The sequence below is a fragment of the Pagrus pagrus genome (genome assembly GCF_965226575.1).
Source record: "Pagrus pagrus genome assembly, chromosome: 23".
NCBI lineage: Eukaryota > Metazoa > Chordata > Actinopteri > Spariformes > Sparidae > Pagrus > Pagrus pagrus.
This window is the reverse complement of record NC_140205.1, coordinates 15,215,239-15,235,528: the sequence shown is the minus strand read 5'-3', so window position 1 is coordinate 15,235,528 and position 20,290 is coordinate 15,215,239. Positions and strand designations below refer to the sequence as shown.

Genomic DNA, 20,290 nt, shown 5'->3' with positions numbered 1-20,290 from the left:
TGTGATTGTCAAGCAGTTCCTCTTTCAATGAGTTGAGCGGAAACTCTTGCAGTTCTGTAAATTACGCTACTGCTCTTCAACATGCCCTTGTTCTACAATGTTCTTGAAGCGATGGAAAAAATAGGCACTGAAGACAGGTTGGCCTTCATCTTAGTGGGATTTCTATTTTCGTCCTGATGTAGGCAAACCAAAGCGCTTGTAATTTCACAATCAACAATGAGCTGAACATTAAATGGCATGACAAGGACTTTCAAGAACTTCTTTTGAACAGTGATTGTATATCTGCTTGAGTGCTTTCATCCTTGCAAACCCTGAGTTTTCACTTGAGCTTGAAGCCTCTGAGATGTTACTCAGTTGAAATAAAATATTAGACATCAGACCATTTTTTATTCATCTGTGATTGTGAAAGGGCAACGAATTTGAGTCAGCACATCCAAATCATGTTTGTAATTGGCCTAAAAATCATTTAGCGTGTCCGTAGCTGATTTTTAAACCCTTTAGTTTATTATCGTCAAGCTGTGCACTGGACAGTCTCACACTGGTCTTCATGCACCGTATATTCAGCCTCATGAAAATTACAGTGATTTCAAAATGTCACTCAGCATGTTTCCATTTATGGCACGACTGACCCATCGAAGCCCCCTGTTGGGACCCCATGCTCCGTTTACATAGAGATTCTCTTATGTAACTCATGAATGTAATCAATAAGGGTTCTGTCAAGTGGGGTTTTTATACAGGAGTGACAATTTAGGTCGTTTTTGAAACTGTAGCACCTCTTCTGTACAATTTCGGAAAAAACTGACATCCAAAATGCAACACTTATCCTGACAAATCACATAAACGATGTATATACTGTATACACTAGTGTCTGTACAGCCCTCTGTCACCGTACATTCAATTTATGATGGCAGCACTTGTTTGAAAATGGGTTATTTACTTTATAATGGAGTCTCAAGTGATTTCATACACTTCCCAGAGGGACTTTTAATAACCATGAGCGACCTGATGTACACCCTTCGGCTTTCAGCCTTGGGTTATATGGCATGTGTAGGTGGAGGGAGGCGGGCAGCAGCAACGTTGAAAGTGGCGCAAGAGTTTTTTTCCCCATTTGTGATAAAATACAAGTCATGTCCTCCAGGCAAATTATAACATGTCAAGCCAGCCTTACATTATGTTCCACAAAGGCTGCTGGTGGAGAGAAGTGGTATCTTCTTTTTCATTTTTTTAATGTGTGATTGAATGTTAAGGGGAAATTGTGAGCTTGAAAAGAAAAGTACACAACAGGCTGATGTTTACCTGTGGAGTTTCCCCGAGATTGAAAGGAGATGGGAAAATAAGAAATACACAATAATGAGCCTGGAACGGCAAGCAATTTCAAGCTGATATGTTCCTTTCATACATTTGTAGTTCATATTGTCTATACTTCTATTTTTTGAGTGACTTTTTTTAAAATATCTAATTTTTTCATTTCACATCTACTGAAGTTCATACGCCATACTTTACTGCTTGTAATTTGGAACATTTATGTCGTGTTTATCTTCTCATCTAACACTTAGCAAAAAGAGCTATTAGGTAAGTAAGCAATAGGTGTATTTCCCAAGAACAACTATTCCTTTTATTGCTTTTAACTAAATTAAAGTAACACCCATGTTAAATTTATTTGGCACCACCAAAACCAATCCTTACTCAGTGCTGTTTCCAAACCCTTAATATGTCTTCATGTGATATAGTGGCCACAGCTTACCTGCAGGAATAATCCCTATGCGTAGAGAACACGGCACCAGCTCAGTATCTGGTTGGTTCAGGTCCACGCCATTGTCCGTCTGGGTCCTCATGACCAAGCCGTGCAGGATCTCACTGAACATACCATCTCCACCCACACACACCACCCTGGACAGACACATTATATCAACAATTTACAGTTATGGACTTGAGCATTGTTGAGGATAGTTACAGGTAGTAGCCTGAGTGGATGCCACATAATAGGCTTGATTACATGTTTGTGTTCGCAATAAAGCAGAGATTTATGAGGAAAGATAACAACATAATACAGCTGGGCAGCAGATATAACTATGAAACCCTTCAATACATAGAAATCTCACACTGTGCCACCCAGCATTACGCCCTTTATAAGTCTATATCAAAACCTTACAGAAATTGACCTATAAATATTATGTACTGCAGAGTAAAAAGCATAATGGACTCTAACCCTGCTCTGCTGGACTGAATATCTGATGAATAGAAGCGGGAGATGGCGGGGTACTCGGCAGGAAAAACCTTTCATGTTATTGATGGCCTTTCTATTCGACCATCAGCTGCACTTTCGCCTCACATGCTCTCTCTTTACTCACCGATGTGGGCTTCAGCATCATGTTCAATTTGTGGTGAAAACATGAACTTACACGACCTCTGTGAGTGATTTTAAGATTCTTAGTTTTACTAGAGGTTTAGAGAGAAGAATCAGCTATGTGCCTGAAATTATTGTAATAAGTGGAGATTCTAATACTATACATCTGGAAACTGCTGCTTTTGCTATAGGTTATACTTATGAAACTTTGATTCTTTCTAAAGCATGAGAGTACATTGGGGAAAGTCAAAGATTTATTTTATTCCTGTCTCTAGACGGACCTTTTACGTCGCTACAGGGACTGTAAATTCTACTCTATCCATTTTACCCATGGCGCTCCACAGGGATCCGTCCTGGGTCCTTTACCATTCTGCCTGCAAGCTACCTTAAGATCAAATATTTCAAAAGCATCATATCTGTTTAGGTTTTAAACAGATGTGTCTGCTTCTCTTGGATTCAAATTATATCATGCAACTGAGAACACTTTGGGATGTGGAAGTAAAAACCTGGCTATCTCAGTACTTCCTTCAATTAGCTTAATTTTTCTTGACATTACATTTTGTATATATAACGTTGGTGGTAAAAAAAAAAAAACTTTTTCCAAAGAGCCTCCAGTAGGCCAAAGTTTTTTCTTATCCTGTGAAATATCTCATCTTTCACTGGCTGAATTGTAAAAGTTTTAAGAAGTTTCCAGATGATGAATCTTACTGATTTTGGTGGTCCCCTTTTCCTATCCTTCTTCAGCCACCATGAGGTTTTCATTTTTGGTTATGCTTGAAATGTCTCAATATATCAGATGGATTACCATAGCATTTGGTCCAGACATTCACGTTTCCCTCAGGTTGAACTGTAATCTCTTTGGTGATCCCTCAAATGGAATTTCTCGATTATATCCATCGGGTTAAAATTTCAAATTAGTCAGCACTCAATACTGTTCAATCACTGTCCAAATAAGTACCTTAGCTGTACTTTGTGTTAAAGGTCATATGGAAAACAGTTTTAGATGCAGAATAGAAGCATCTCTTACATTTGCTAGGTAGCATTAGCAACGTTAGCTGAGGATAGCTAGTGTTAGCAACATTAGCTTGTGCACAAACTTGCAACCACTTGAGGGGGCAGATTGTTACAACAACAGTGGTGACATGTCATGTTAGCATTTTCAATTTGAGCATGTAAGAACCTGACATTAGCATTCAGCTCAAAGCACAGCTGTTCCTAAGTACAGTCTGAAAGAGCTGCTAGAATGGGTGTAGACTCTTGTTATTTGGTTGGTCTGGTTTTAAGCCTTATTATTATTATTACTATTAGCAATATGGGTTTGCAAATTTGATTTGGAGGTCACACTAGAATATGAGGTCAGTCGTTGCAAAACAGAGAGGATATAAACACCATCTGTTTGCGACACTACCAGCATGTTTACTGATGTTTTTTCTGCCAAATGTTCAGAAATACCGATCAAAAGTCAGACCAGGAAACCAAAACAAAGCCAACTTTGCACAAGGAAATGGAGGCCAATGTCTGAGAACACAATGACACTGATTGTTAAGCGTGAGAAGCACAAAGGGCTTTGTCTCAGTGATTGCAACCTGAGAGAACACAAGTAACAGCACAACAGGGCCTCATAACAAACTCTTGATGGGCGATAATTGATACACAGCTCAGAGCCAAGTCTCTCAGCGGCTTTATCATAAAATGAAGAGACAGGAGTCAACTCCATGTCACTGTGAAGAACCTGCGATCAAAAGCTAAAAGCAGCAGCTATCTAGCTTGAGTACTCACCCGTCATATTTATCGAGATTGGCCTCTGTTTTCAAGTGGTCCCTGGCATGATTGGCCCGCTCTGTAACTATGGAAACAAATCAAATGGCAAGCGCAAGCATGAGTTCAGTGAAAGGGAACGTACTGACAAAATAACTCGACTTTTTGTGCTTTGACTAGTTGAACAAGCAAGCAATCACTGGCATTTTGAAACATACGGTGAGGAAAATAACTGCAGTTTTGTAACATTCGCAGGAGCCTTCGTGCAGATTAATGCTCAGAAAAAGCACAATGGCACAAAACATCCTAATTCAGCTTTTGTATATTAGCCTGCGAAATGAGCCCTGGGCCCACAAAAACAAAAACAATATTTCAACAGTAAATCTGTTTACCAGGCATATAATGTCAACACAAATACACACCTGCAATTCATAGCAGCTGTGGGAAGCCCAGAGTGAACAGTATTCTCGCTGATGGACCATCAATACCCCAGACTATGTGTGGCTGGAGCAAACACTTATTGAATAATAGATGTGTTTGGATACCCAAGCTTATCAACTATCACAGCTTCCATTAAGGTGGTGGCATGATTAATGGCACTATAAGCCAAATCATATCCTTGCAAGCCTCTTCGGTTCCTGTGAGAGGCCACCGTGGCGGTGGAGATCTATATGGCGACCACTGAGGCTCATTTTTTATTTAAATGTTGAAAAACGCCATTGATAGGGACCCACCAATCACGTCGGCGGAGATGCAGGCGCGGCGGAACAGTGGAGCCACCTTCTGCTCGTAAATACGCTTCCCGCGCTGCTTTCCTCCGTAGGGATTGATGTACACCAGAAGGCTCTTCGGTCGGTTGCCTGCAAAGTGAGGAAGGGGTATGAGATAGTCATTAAAAAGGCCCGGTGTTTACCTTTTTCACAAATGTGTAACTGACAGCAGCTTGATGAAGTTTTCATTAACCAGAGACCTTTCTCAAAATGCTTAGTCAAACTGACTGGCCCCAAAAACACGCAGTTCAAGAAATAAATGGTGTGTCTACTGACTATGGGAGGAGTGTGAAGCAATTCAGAGGTGCTGCATCACTCGGTGATAAACCAACAAAGTGCTGCGATGGAGAATACTAAATGGCTTTTTTTATGGCTGTTGTGGAAGACTGTGTTTAGGACAACAAACTGAGATACAGCAGCTGTTCAGATTGAAAATGAATGGATTGGAGTCAAGTGTTAAATGAGCACAGAGAAATATAGGGCGCAATATTGTTTGGCAATAAGACAAAAGTTCCATTAGATTACATAAATGGGTTGTCAATGGGTGATGTAAAGGTGCTCTGTGGAGAAGGCTCAACTCTACCGAACACACTGAGGCTTCATCTTCACAATGAATAGTGTTTGTATTCTTGAATTGATTCTTCCTGTCGGGAAAACTGGCCAAGTACACCATTTCAAATCAGTTGAACACATCTAACACTCCAATTTCAACATGCTACATACGTACATGCTAAACATTGTAGAACGTAATCATGTCATCAATTTACAAACACAATTTAAGTGTAAAATACTAAGTTTTGCACTCAACTATGTCAAAAATGTGATAAAGCTCAACATGTTGAATTGTTGTAATATTTCTATAGTCATGTAATTTTCTAGCATGTGTTCATCATTGTAAGATGCTTAAGAGCTAAAAGAACACATCAGTTCTCTCATACTGTTCAGTGCTGCAGTTCTGCATTCCCCCCTCTGTCTGAAACGCTCTGTTTTAGCTCCCGTCTCTTTAAGGCCCCTCCTAATGAATACCCAGTCTGCTCTGATTGGTCAGCTCACACATGTCTGACTCAGCTAACAACAACAGAGCAGCTGTGCTAAATCAATTCTTATGTGCCAAACCAACCGCTAGAAGCTGCTAGGCAGTTAAAGCTAGGACTGACGAGGCGTTCCAGGAGCAGTTTTTTCTGTAGGAGAGAGGAGCTTCCGTTGGTGCGAACTTTGACCGTTTTAACTTTTAAGATCTTCGTGCCCATGAACCGATATAAAACACTGAAGGAAAGGAAACATTATAGTACATTAGGTCTGCTTTAATAAATGTTTTATAAAGCGTTTAATAGTTTGTTTACAGTGAAATTTTGTTTACAGTTGATCTTTTTTTTGCCAATGGATCATAAACTGCATTATGTTGTCTTAGTTCTTGTTCTCTATGCAATGACAATAAAGTTGAATATAAATGTACAATAAGTAATTTCGATTATTAGACATTTTAATTAAGAAATGTTACATATTCAGTCTAAAGTTAATATTTTGTGACATGTAGGAGACAGATGTGCACATCTGGACAGTAAACTGGGCTCCAGCAATGATACAGACATCCTTATCGTGCTTCTTGTCCAAGCTGAGATATTTTTATAAGACACTACACTTTTTCAATGTTTGTAGTACCACCATTTATATGGTTTAATCAGGCTGTTGTTGCTGGCTCCATTTTTTATGTCTATGCCTGTGAGGTACTGTCTAGAAGAGGAATGCATGAAGGCAACCTCTTTCAGAGGTCTGCCTCCGGGCTCTCCTCAGGACACTGATACTCCTGAAGACAATGAAACGTTTTTTATGGACAATAATGCACACTCTCTTTACAGACAGGTTAACGAGGGGTAAGAGCTCATTCAACAACAGGTCTTGTCTTGAATGATACGTTTGTTTTATATGTAAAGAAGTACAGTATTGAAGTACTTTCACTTTACCTTTTCAGGGAAAAGCAGTCACCTAGATTATCAGTACTTGATACTACACTTTACAGCACCAAGTCAATTAACTGATTCAGATTACGTAAAGTTATGATTAAGTTCAAAGTACCACATCTGTTGGAGGACATCCACAAACATACGTACTGAGTAATGACAGCTGCTCATTGATAAGATGGATCCACTGCTCGCAGAGTCCCTGATTGGCACAGTGGAAGGTGACATCACTGCACCGCCACTGGTGCTGACTTGTCCTTCTCACGTGGGACACTGGAGAGAAACGCAACAGAAGGAAGTCAGAGAGTGTGAGAAAGAGAAAACAAGAATATGCAGATCATTTATATTTGTTATTTTGTCAATCTAACGGCGCAAATACGTAAGAATTAGCCACCTCTCGAATGCATACTCAAACAGAGGTCAGCTTATCACCAGGGTAACTGCTAACTGCTGCTAACTATAGCTGTCGTTAGCGAGTTAGCTCGATTAGCAGTTCATCTAGTGGTCAGATCAGGAGCTTGGAGAACCAGGGGAGTGTTATTGTTTATACCACAAGCACAGGAACGTTGTGCTGGACCAGGCTGTTGCTAGCTTTTTGGCATGCTAATTTCAGTGGATATGTACACTCTGCTGATAATTTTAGTTAATTTTTGACCGTTTTAAACTAAAAATCTTACATAATGTACCTTTAACTTTCCATTTTTAGGTCTAGTTTGCTGATAGACACATACTCCAACGTAAGAATTGAACCTTTTCTGTTACACTTATAAAAGCATACAGTAGTTCTTAGACCAAGGATGCACACGAGGAGTGTCAGCAGAAGAAAGATGGTCTCATAAAAACAAGAGAATTCCTCATCTGATTTCAAGTGATAACACCAAATGTGCTAAATAAAGCCATAGCTTCCCAGATAGCATCACTGTGAAAACCCCATCATAGTTTGTGTCCTAAAATTGTATTTTTGGACTCCAGGCCAGGTCTATTTACGTCAGCAGAGAGGTTTTTCCACGGACTACATTTGCTTCCTGGCTTTTCTTCAGTGCAGACTTGTCCTTAGAATGAACCCAGGCTTTATCCTCACCAGCCAGGTTAATCAGATACGTGAATGAGTAAGAAATGAGGGCATGTGGTAAATGAAGAAGAAGTCAGTTAAGTAAAATAGGCCTCTGCTGATAGTCGGACAAAAAAGCAGAGATGGAGTCACATAATATCCTGCTCGGGAACATTACTGAAATATTTACATTAAGGCCCAGAAATTCACTCGCTAAGCACTTTGACAGCAGATTCACTCACTAAGCATTTCAAAGTCAAATTATCACACTAAGCATTCTTTTCATCTGATAGAAAAGTTAACTTCACAGGCGAGTACTTCAGTCCAAATGGCTCACAGTACCTCGTACTTACAGTGGGGTAGGCAGAGAGACGCTCAGAGTGGGTGTAAAATCATCCCTTAATAAGTTACATAATCAGGATGTAAGTGATGGAACGTGTCTGCGATGCCAAGTTTGCAGAGATCGTGGGAATATAGTCGAGTCGGACTCGACGCACTCTAATGCCAGTAAAAGGCTCACATTAGTGAGGTAATTTTTTTACAGTTTCTCCGATAAATAATGTAAATCCGATCTTGTTTGGATATAATCTAATGGCTCAAAATCAAGCATTAGCCCATAAGTCACTGGCATGCTGCCATCTTAGACCCAGTCAGCTAAGCTGTGAGGGGCTCTCTTGTTAATGCATTACTCTCAGACCGTGGAGCTGTCTCCGGGCTTATTTCTAGTGTCAGATCACTTGTGATTGGTGGAGCTGCACACAGGCTGTTGGCACACTTACCCAAAATGTAGCTGTGATGTGACATTAACCTACTACAGTAAAATGAGAGTGACAGTGATGGAAACTGGCTTCAGGCGTTGTTGTAAGAAGGAACAAAAGACGCATCTACATAAGGAACACAGTTAAAGGTCAACTCCACCAATTTTACACATTGAAGTATTTTTACAGCTCTTGGTGAGTACTACTGTGTATGTGAAAAAAAAGTTTTCAGCCTTTGGTGACTTCAGAGGAAGCTGCATGTAATTTGATAAATTGCCTCCAGTGATGTCACTCAGTGTTGGTTATAGGTGATGTAGGCACTTTTTTTGAGGAAAAAAAATGTGTGGAATAAAAAAGGCGCTATCTCTGGTTCTGCTCTTTAGATTTTGATCGCTTGTTCTGAATCTGTCCATTAGTGTTATAGGATTTACCCACAATGCAACTTAGCCACTGAGTGACATCACTGGAGGTAATTTATCAGATAACATGCAGCTTCCCCTGGAGCCATTTAAGGCTTTGTACTACTTTTTTTTTTCGCATACGCAGTTGCACTCCACAAGACCTGTAAACACACTTTAATGTGAAAATCTGGTGGAGTTACCCTTTAAGTGTGCATATCAGTGTAGCGTTTATACCTGTGAATGAATGTGGGTACAGCTGGGAGAGCTGTTTTGCTTTCTTCCGACTCCTCCTGGTCTCTGTGCTGTCTGGGTCGTCGTCCTTGGTCTTGCAGACAGTCACTATTTCACACACCTGGACAGCGTGCCTGAGTGCTGGAGAGACACAAAGTCATTACAATTTTACTCAACTGTACGACACAATAACCAAAGCATAGTGCTCTTTTACGAGCACAATAAAGACAATAAATTCTCACGTGCACTGTACATGTGCACACATTGACTGACCGAAGCAACTGTGGAAGTGACTTATTGCCGAATCTGTGTTCACAAAAGAATTTGTCATTTCTGTAAATTAAAGCTGCAATAATCAATATCTGTATATTCACAGTACATCACATTTACAACGTGAAAGGGGCGGCTCATTGAGACAACCCCACAAAGAAATATCACCAGATCCTGCACTTCCTCTCAGCTCTACGATGCTTGTTTCAGATCACTGTTTTGCTTTTATGGTCCATAACTTTTACTGTTTATTGTTTTGGTTCAGTTTCATCGCCCTCAACAGCCTCATTTCCAGACGTAAAACAGGCAGCTGTTCCAGTGGAAAAAGCTTCACTTCCCGCTTCCTGCCCAGCACCAAATGGCACACAAAGAAAGTTTGAGACTAGCTAATAAAATCGAACATTTAGCAGCTAATAGTCCAAATAAATTTCAATCAGGAGTTGGTGGAGACCAAAACAGAGCTAAAAGTACATAACATGATAATATGGTAGTGTTGTGTTAACAGCTTATTTCTGCTGCCCCAAAGAGGCCGGAAAATGAGTTAGTGAAGGTTTAAAGGTGCAATATGTAAGAATTGGCCATTTATAGAATTCCTATCAGAGTGACCGCTAACCTCTGCTAACTATAGCCTAGCTGCAATTAGCTAGTAAGCTCACTTAACTGTACAGCTAGTGGCTGTATTAGCCGACTCTGCCCAGACTGTCTCCTCTTGAGATACAAAGTGGAAAGGGGATAACTGGTTAGCATGCTAACTTTAACCGGTATTTCTGCAACACAAGACATAAGACGTCTTTAACATAACGGTAACATTGTTATTACTTCACCTTCTGATGATAATTCTAGTTCATTTTATGTTTTGAATGAAAATTCTTACACATTGCACCTTTAGGCTTTACACCAGCTTAATCAATTCAGTTACAAAGGTTTCTTCTGTGAAGAAACGCAGCCCACAATTGATTTTACAAACTGTTAAATCAATAGAAGGAATAACACAAGGCATCTCCCCAGAGAGCTGCTGAGTGTTTTGTGAGGAACTGCATCTCCGTGTCCTTCTTCCCCAGGGGAACTGGATTCAGGCTGCTAGTTTAAAGTGACTCTCGGATGAAAGATTTTGGCTGTGTTTGAATGATCTGCTCATTAACTAAATGTATCAGGTACAGCGTGATCTGGTACCTCCTGGCAGTGAACAGACGAGGTGGGTCAGCTGCCTTAAAAGGAGCTGCTAAGTGACATCAAATAATTTAATGGGTATTCATTTACCGTATTTGAAATGCAGAGATTCGGAAAATAACGTTTTTTCCACATTCGTTCTGGTAAGTGAGGACAAGCTGGTCCTTTTATGAAACAGACTGACCTTGGGAAATCCAGAGATGGGCAATGAAATAATCCAAAAATAGCTTAAACGCCCAAGATATGGACTGTAATATGGTGCAACTCAATGCCTAGGAAGGTGACGCCAAAATATTTTACAACAGATCTCACAATATAGCTTCCCCCCCCCGAGAAACGTTTCTATATTCAAATCCTGAAATCCTGAGCATTCAAGCACAAAAGATGGCTACGGTACCGACAGAACAAATTCAAAAGCGCACGTTGTACAAGGAATCTGGAATAGGAATAGGACAATATTACTCGCAATGAGTTTAACTGACCTCTTCAACTGCATCACATACAGACATTCCAGTCTCTCCAACAAATTTATTCAGCTGATATGCTGAAATGGATGGGAGGGAGGCATGACATATTATGTCTCTCCTGGGAGTGTGAGGGAATAGGATTTCATTTCTTTCTCAAATAAAAATGATGCGCCATGCAGGCATGAATAACTTTATGGCCATCGATATTCACACTTTGACAAATAGGAAGGAGTTATGGCCATGTGGGTAATGGCTTTATTTCAGAAAAAAAAACAAGAATGAGGAGTTTCATTCCAAGAATTTGAAAAATGGCACCTAGTGCTCTGCCAAAGTGATTGTTGGAGTTGAATTAAATGATATAATGGATTTACTGACAGTGATTCTATCCATTTTCTAAACTGCTTATGCTGTTCAGCCATGTTATAGCACATACACATTTATATTTAGAGTTTTCTATTCACCTCACCTCCGACCCAAACCCAGAGGAAAACCATGCAGTTTACATATACACCATATTTTCAGTATTTAATAGAGCATTTAATGTTTAGGAAAAGAACATAGGAAATTGTTGTTTTACAAGCAGCCAGCTTAATGTTTGAAGGTATTCTCTGACTGAACAGCTAGCTTAACAGTAGCCGTGGCAGCAAGCAGCACAACGAAAGTCCTGCGCTCACAGTGAAGCTGCTTACCCTCCAACTTTGAACAAAAACCTGTTGATCCTTGGATGTAGATTTAGACTGAGAACAGTTGCTAATGTTCGCAAAGCCAGCAATAAAGACACAACATTTTACCAGAAGTCTCATTTCTCCCACCACCTCCCCACACGGCTAGTCCTTGCGTCAAGCTAACACGTAGCAGATTAGCTTCTCCAAACAGATATCAAACTTCCATTAAACTCCTGGGGCCGTATTCCTAAAGATTCTTAGTGCAAAGAGTTGCTCCTAGTGGCCAAATTCTTAGAAAATTCTTAGAATCATGATGTTTTCTTAGAATTTCCCCTAAAAGTGAAGAGTAGATCCTAGTAAAGATAAAAGCTATTCCTAAAGAATCCTAGCTCTTAAGAGAGCTCCTAAGGTGAGATCTGTTAAGAGCAGGGAAGAGGACTTTTAAGCGGCTTAGGAGTTCCCTAAGCAGAGGACAAAATGGCGGACGGAAGAGACAGGCGAGATATTCTCAAAACACTGGATGACAGTGAATTAATGAAAAGCTACAGATTGGATCGTGCAGGAATCATGTTTGTGGTTGCACTTACTTCTCCAACCCAACTCCACAATGCAATACCACCCGAAATGAAAGCCAGCCAACACTGCTTCTTATAGGCCGGCCAGCAATCACAGACATTGATGAAAGCTGAGCCATTTTACCCTCGTTAATACCAAATTGAGTTGAAATGTTGAAAGTGCAAAAATTACCAGCATGGCAATTAATATAAGCAAATAAATATAACTATCACTGTGTGAATACTGTGCAAGTGGGCCTAAGTTTTCACACATTTTGTAGCTTACTATTCATTTAACAGATATTTTCTTTTATGTGAAATATTATTTACAATTACACAGTCTTCATAAGATTAGATTCTATGATTAAGTTTATCGATTTGAGGGTCCATCCTTTGCCCATTATCACCAAAAGTATATTTTTTATCCAGCTTTTAGGATCAACCAATCACAGCTTTTGAAATGATGACTCATACCTAGCAACGGGGTCAACCACACCTCCTCACTAAGATAGGAGTTCCTGTCCATTCCTTGCTCAGAGTTCTCTGAGAATGTTCTGGAATTACTCCTAAATTAGGACTCCTTGCTAGGAATTTTTAGGTTAAGTTAGGAGCTCTCTGAGAGGATTCTCAGAATCTTTAGGAATACGGGCCCTGGTATTTAGTAATTAACTAGGCTTGCTTCAGTTCCACCCACGCTCCACCTCTTTTTGATTAGCCGGGAGCAAGTCGGAGGCAGACGCTAACAAGATGGCGACGGCCAGTAGCACTTACTTTGAGCTTCATTGTGGCTCTTCAGAAACCTATGGGTGACAGCACGGTTGCCTTGTCCACTATTCTATAAGGTCAGTGGGTGTGAGCAGTATCTTATGTTAGCTTAGATAAGCTAATTCTAGCATAACCTTTGGATAAATATACTGCTTTGCCACTGATAAAACTTTGCTGACTTGACTTTGCTGTAATTTTGCTGACTTTATGGCCCTTGTCTTCTTATGCTACACCCTGTTTTAGCATTTACCATCAAGCCATCATTAATTTTATTATTTACAGCTTTCTCTACTGTCGACTCATTATTGTCAGTGAGATATAGCTAAATACGTCAGACAGACCAACACCTGTGGATGTTCACAGTGAGTTGTATCTTTACTCAAACAGATCATTGAGGAGGTTTATTGTTGAAGATACTGATTCAAGCACACCGGATACGCACGTGTATAAGATGACAGACAGCAGGGAGATAACTGAGACTTAAATCTACTTTTACTGTTGTTTCTGTTGCGCAACATGTTGTACTGATAGCTCGACTTATCACTGAGATGTGCTGACAAAATAGACACGGTGCATTGAGAGGGGATGGTCCAACATGTCAAAAATCATTTCATGCAAGCGTACGCAGATAAGAAAAGGCAGATTATCTTTGGCAAAATGTTGCATGTTGATAATGAAACCTTAGTCAGAATGAGGCGAAGATCACAACAAAGTGTGGTAGATTTGAGATCATTCAACATGAATATTGCATTTGCTGTTTATTTCGTATCTGAGCACCAAACTTGTAACCGAGTTGTGCCAAATCAGTGGAATACATTAGAATATCTTATCTGGTATCTTACACATTTGCATGTTTGTTATCTTAAGCTCCCTGGTTTAGAGGGTAAAAATATGAAAAATGCATGAAATCTTTTCTCTGTGTTAGCCTGGCAGGCAAATCTACTTCTGTAAAAGACAAAAAAAAAAGAGGCAGACGTTCATCAGTGAGTCAGTACAGGCGGTGTGTCTCTCTAGTCAGGCCTGTCCTTTGAACAACTTGGTCAAATTAACCATCGAGACGAGTTCAAAGCCAACGATTCCAGTGATCTGTGTTTGGGAAGGAACTGGAAACAATAGCTGACATTCTCACATTCAATCACTGCTCCAATAACCCTACCACACACAATAAACACACACATGCTCAGATATGCACAGGGAAGAAGTACACAATAATCCCACTCATAGCCACACACAAATTCCCTACTTTTTAGCTCAGTGCAGTCCCTAAGCTACATGCTAAGCCCTCGGCCATACAACGCAGATCCTCTCTGCTCTGACATACTTTTCTTTGTGCTTGAAAAGAATCTTAGCATTGGCAGTCAGCCAGTGTGTGCTGCCTATTCATACCACAGGGCTCAGCGAGCTGCTGTGAGACGGAGAGGCCTGGTACCTGCAGAGAGTCAGTTTTCAGGGAAAGGGTTTATTATCTAACGTCTGCAACTTGTTCTGCAACAAAGCATTCCACGGTTTGCTTGGTTGCTACAAAGCTAAGGTCACACAGAGAAGACTGGTGTCATTTAGGGTAACGTATACCATGTCTAGCCTCCATACTCTGCAACTATTCCACAATAAATGGCATATATGATTTGCTACTTGATGCACTTGTTTTCCGTCTTTGTAAAAAAAAATCCACTACTTGAAATTTTGCTGCTTGAGCTATCAGTTACGTGAGGACGAGCTCCAACATCTGTGAGAGACAAAACACAAATAATCAGTCACGAGGAGTGCAACCCAGATAAATAGCACAAAATGACAAACAAACATTAATATTGTCGCTTCAACAAAATTCAAGGCATAACTGATTAAATTAGTGTGACCTGGAGCGTGACTCGTTCTGTTTGTGTTACTGACTCATAATTCCCAGCGGAGCCTAATGTAAACACTTGAGGCTGCCAGGTCATATTGATATCAGTGTATTCACAGAAAACAAAAGGGTTCCAACTAGTTGAGAACCCTAACCTACTTTCCATCCAAGTAGGATGTACATGACCCTAACTGACTGGGTGTTCAACAGAAGGATTAGCTTACATACAAGCTAGTCACCTACAGATAATAATAGTGAGGCATTTTGGGAAATACAGCTATTCACTTTCTTGCCATGAGTTGCAACAAAAAATTGATACCAGTTCCAAGAATGTACGCTAAAAGTGTGGCTAAAGCCAAGGAGCTTGTAAGTTTAGCTAAACTTAGCATAAAGACCGGAAACTGCCAAAACAACAAAGTAACAGTAAAAACCACAATCACTTTACACTTAAAGGGGCAATATGTAAGAATTTCAGTTAAAAACATTCAAAGATTACCAAAAATCATCAAGAGTATGTAAATAAATAGCAGTTTTCACATGATGATGCCTATGTATTGTGTTGCAGCGATATCTACTGAAGTTAGCAAGCTAACCAGCTTGGTCCCTCCCAGTCCTAGTGCTAGGAGTGTAAACACCAACACTACTCTAGTCCCCGAGCTCTAAACCGCTAGTTGCACAGCTAACTGAGCTAACAAGCTAACACTGTTATAATTAGCAGAAGTTTGATATGCTGCCCCCTATTTGTTTAGACTATGAACTTGACAGGTGGCCAGTTGTTAAACATTGCACCTTTAAAGGGGCTCTACAATTTGTCACAATTTACATGTATTAATCACTTTTTTATTGGCCATAGGTGAGCGGATTTTCGACTATATGCAAATTTCCCGAGAGCCTTGTTTCAGTGCCTCTCTCCGCTATGCCAAGAGAGAGCAACAGTAGCTAACATTAGTTTGCTTCCAGCACAACACAGAAGTTTCCCAGAGCCCCTTTAAGATATTAAACTCATTAGTCTTAGAGTTACTAGTAGGGTGATTTTCTCTAATATTAGATCCCCTGTACACCTGGAGTGAAATATATTAGGGTTTGATGTTTGTAACAAAATTTACAATACATAACTGTCCAAAATGTATATTGTACGGTGCATTTTGGTGCAGTTGAACTTCTTATGTGGGGAAACCGAGACACCTGAACTGAAACCTGACTGCCATGTAAATAAGGCCAAGTTCAAATAGACAATTATTTGGCATGAGGACAAGGACAAACACAAAGGATGATTTCCTAAGCCTGACATGTGAAACTCTCATCAATGCGCAGGACACGGAATGGACGTCAAATTCTGGCAATGGCAGTGCATTGCTTTGCCCCGAGTGTGAATGTAATCCCTAACTTTGGCACTGTCAGTGCCTTTTCTCTACTAAGGCAGAAACACCCAAGTCCTCAGGGCTCGGGGTTGTTACTGGTTTCCATTCCCACCCCATGAGATGGATTAACACCTGCGATGAAGTGTTGTAAGCTGTCAAAGGGCCAGGAAGATTTTTGAAACAATCTGTGAATTTGTATTGCACATACACCAGTGGTTCCCAATCTTTTTGGCTGTGACTCTTTAAAGTGAGGCTTGTCATAGGTTGCAGGTTGTAGTACCTGGTAGGAGCCAGAGAGCTCCAGTTAATGTTCTGGTTTGTTCAAGTATGTCATTTTGTGAGAAGAACATAGGGATATAGTTTGAAATCTGTGAAGTGGCCCTTTTACTACCCGGAGGGCTAAAAATCAAGCTGTACTCCAGAAGGATTTAGAGCCACTGGTCTTTGTAATAATTGTATCCTATAATAATAGAAGAAAGAGGATCTTTGTGTTAACATAATGGAGCTTAGGAGGTCAGTTAAATTCAGCTCATTTGGTAGAAATACTATCCACCATGTAATTCAAGCCCATGGCTCTGAAGAAGACCTGTTATTCACTCCTGCAGAGGAAAAAGAAGAGCAGAATTGTAGTCTTTTGGCGTAAAGATGGCTATAGATTGGGGGCTGGCTATTTCTATATTCACTTTTTTCACGTGATCCCTCACAGGCTTCCCACCACAAGATCTGGTCACAGAAGTGGCACAGTGAAATTCATTCACACATCTTCCTGAAATCTTTAGTTCGTATGTATGTATGTATGTATGAATGTATGTAAGTATTTTTTGTAGGGCAAGTTGGTGAGCTCATGGTTAACATGCTATCCAGAAGGGGACAAGATGGCGCTGGTCAGTAACAAAGCTCCCAGAACGTCTTCTATATTTCTGTGTTGTGCCTTTCACTCCCAAAATCATTAGCGCCTTTGCTAATGGGAGAAGTTCACACAGTTTAAAGGTAGGGATTGCTGAGTCTCATTCCCAGGTTGTCAAGTACGGATGTTTTGGGTCAGTATTGGGCCCAAAATTCTAACGAATTAATGAGATTCTGTATTCAACTACCTTTCTCAAGAAAGAACTACCTCAATGATCAGGGCTGTCAAGACAGTTATTAGTTGAGGGTACAAACTTCACCTTAGTTGAAATTTGCTTTAATATTTTTAGAGATTGACTTTGTCCCCATCAGTAAATCCACTGATTGTGGCGGTTCCATTGAAATAGTTGATTTTTGCATAAAAATGTCCCATTTTAAAGGCGGGTGCAACCGGGCCTTTATGGTACGAAGCCTGAAGCACCACTGCTGGGAGTTGACCCTCAGTTTCTGTGATGCTGTGTTAGTATTTTTTGCCCCTGACAACTGATGATCCTAACTCTCTATAGTAAAAGTACTTCAAGTTCACACCACATTGGTCCAAAGTTTAAAGACTACTTTGTTCCTTCATGGTGGATCAGGAAGTACCTGTGCCTGTTTTGGTTTATGTGTTCACTGGAATCATGATCCTGCTCATCCTGCTTCCTGAAAACTGGATGGCATCCCACCAGACAGGATTCCATTGAAGATAATAGTCTCCTGCACAGAACCTCTCGACAACATAGCATCTGTGAATTCCTCGTCACGCCCATGGGTGTTGAAGAGCCCCTACCCAAGACAATCGCTCGTCAGTAAAATTAGTTAGTGTATGACAGATTTGGAGATGATTGTACAGAATTTGACCTCAACGCTGTATATCCTCCGCACTGCCATATATGCACACAAGATTTTGTTTGTGTGTGTGTTTGTGTATACATCTCTGACAGCACAGCACCTGGCCTCACCTTCTTTTAGTCTTCTGACAAGCTGTCATCATATTCATATTCTGCTGCTGTTCTCTGCACCCCTCCCTTTACACAGTGGATCAGTATGTAATCCCTTTATTGTTACTGTGGTTTGGCACTGACAATGTGTTAGAGGACAAGCCAGTGCAAGCTGAAAGAAACGCTTGCATTCTTAGGCATTTCCACATGATTTATGTTGGTTTTATGTCATTCCCGTTTTGCCTTTACATATTGCATCGCAAGTGGCATGCAACATGGGTGCAAGAGAGGGGATAGGATTAGCTTAGGGTGTGAAACTGATAAACTGTTAATGCTGTTGGGTGATGCAACTTAATACTTGAGCATACATGGTCCTTGGATGAAGAGGAGTCCATGTATGAAAGGGTTGTATTGCAATATATCCAATAAGATGAGTTATTATCAAACAAGGCATGCCCTGCCATGGAGAGGAAAGCTTTGGACTTGTCACTCAACCTCTCCGTCATCATGCGGGTCATTGATTCACTGTTTAATTAGCTTTAGAGGTCCCACTCTTTACTCCTATTGACCCAAGCCGCAGGTAAATAAATGCAATCAATGTAATGAAAGGGCCTATATAAACCACAGTTTACCCAATCTCCAGCTGTCGCTTTCTGGCTGTGTTTATTTCTCTGTATGTCTCTGCCTCCCTCTGCAGCCGTCTCTCAATGTACAGACAGGCCTGTGCATTGAGCACCAGCTTTAGATTACAAAGCACAGATCTGCCTGGGTACACATGGCAGTGAGCTGTCAAACAAGACATGTGGATATCTCCCAGGCACAATGGGTTTGTTAAGCCAATGCTTAGGCAAACAGATGGAGAAGAAAGGACAGCAAAGGTGGAAGACAAAACAGGAGAACAGTCACTAGGGGTGCAATGATCCTGCTGGTTCACTGCCACTGCCAAAAGTACCAGTCGCTAAAAGTCATTATTTTTAATATGAAACTTACTTTTTTGTAACCTTCATTTTTTGTGAGGAACTCTGAATCTCCATTCTCATGTGTTTATTGCTCTAAGGATCTAATGTCAGACAGTTTATTCACCACAGCAGTCCAGACAGAAATATCTCACCAATAATCAGATATATTGCTATGACATTTTGCACAGACATTCATGGTCCCCGGAGGATAACTGTGAATAACTAACCGACTTTTCAACTAGTGCCAAGAAGGGTCAAAATGTTCACTTCAAAATGTTCCAGTGAAAAATGTCTACATCTACTGGCTAGACAGGCAAACAAATCTAGATGTTCATGGTCCCCAGAGGATGAAGCCTAATGACGTTGATGATGCCTTGACTTTTCTGTAAGTGCACACTAAAGTTGGTTGCTTTTTACTTTTAGTCAAGTGTCTCAAAATCTGTTGGCTGGATTTCCATGAAATTTGGTACAGTTATTCATGGTGCCCAGAGGATTAAGCCTAATGACTTTGCTGGGCTCCTGACTTTTCAACTAATTCCAATAAAAAGGTCAAGATTTTCATTTACCGAGTGAAATATCTCAACATCTACTGGCGGAATAGGCCCAAGGTTTTGACTTTCATGGTCCCCAGATAATGAATCCCAGTGACTTTGGTGGTCTCCTGACTGCTACAGGATGCACTGAAACAACTTAGTAGTGAGTTGTTAAATTTTCATCTAGCACTGATCAAAATCAAAATTTGCCAAAAACTTAAAGATGCGATAAAAATAAACTTTCAGAGTTTAGAGTTTAAAATAAAAAAAAAAGGACATACTTGGACATTTTGTGTCCTAGTGCTAATGAGCAAATGTTAGCATGCTTAGTTGCTAAACTAAGACAATGATAGTAGTAAATATTATACCAGCGAAACATCACCATATTAGTACACTGATGTGTAGCATTTAGCTCAAATCTACAGCCTCACAGAGCTGCAAGCATAGCATGGTCTTCTTTTTCTATAAACGTTTGAGACTTGTAGTTCTGTGAGAGCCTGATGCACAATATCATGCAGCTTTGTTTTGCTTCTTTACTTGTTATATGTGGATTTTGCTATCGGATTTTATGACAGAGGAAATTCTGCGGTGCTGATACCC

The 20,290-nt window shown here is 40.4% G+C and overlaps 1 protein-coding gene across 1 annotated transcript in view; it reads right to left on the bottom strand.

The window, feature by feature from the left end:
- Nucleotides 1-20,290, bottom strand: part of cerk (ceramide kinase) — a 42,914-nt gene that overhangs the window by 18,770 nt on the left and 3,854 nt on the right. Inside the window, exons 2-6 of the mRNA XM_084345180.1 lie at nucleotides 9,281-9,418; nucleotides 6,987-7,109; nucleotides 4,840-4,965; nucleotides 4,127-4,193; nucleotides 1,745-1,890 (exon numbers count right to left, since the gene is read on the bottom strand). Of these exons, the coding sequence (XP_084201306.1) occupies nucleotides 1,745-1,890; nucleotides 4,127-4,193; nucleotides 4,840-4,965; nucleotides 6,987-7,109; nucleotides 9,281-9,418 (600 nt within the window). The remainder of the gene's footprint in view (nucleotides 1-1,744; nucleotides 1,891-4,126; nucleotides 4,194-4,839; nucleotides 4,966-6,986; nucleotides 7,110-9,280; nucleotides 9,419-20,290) is intronic.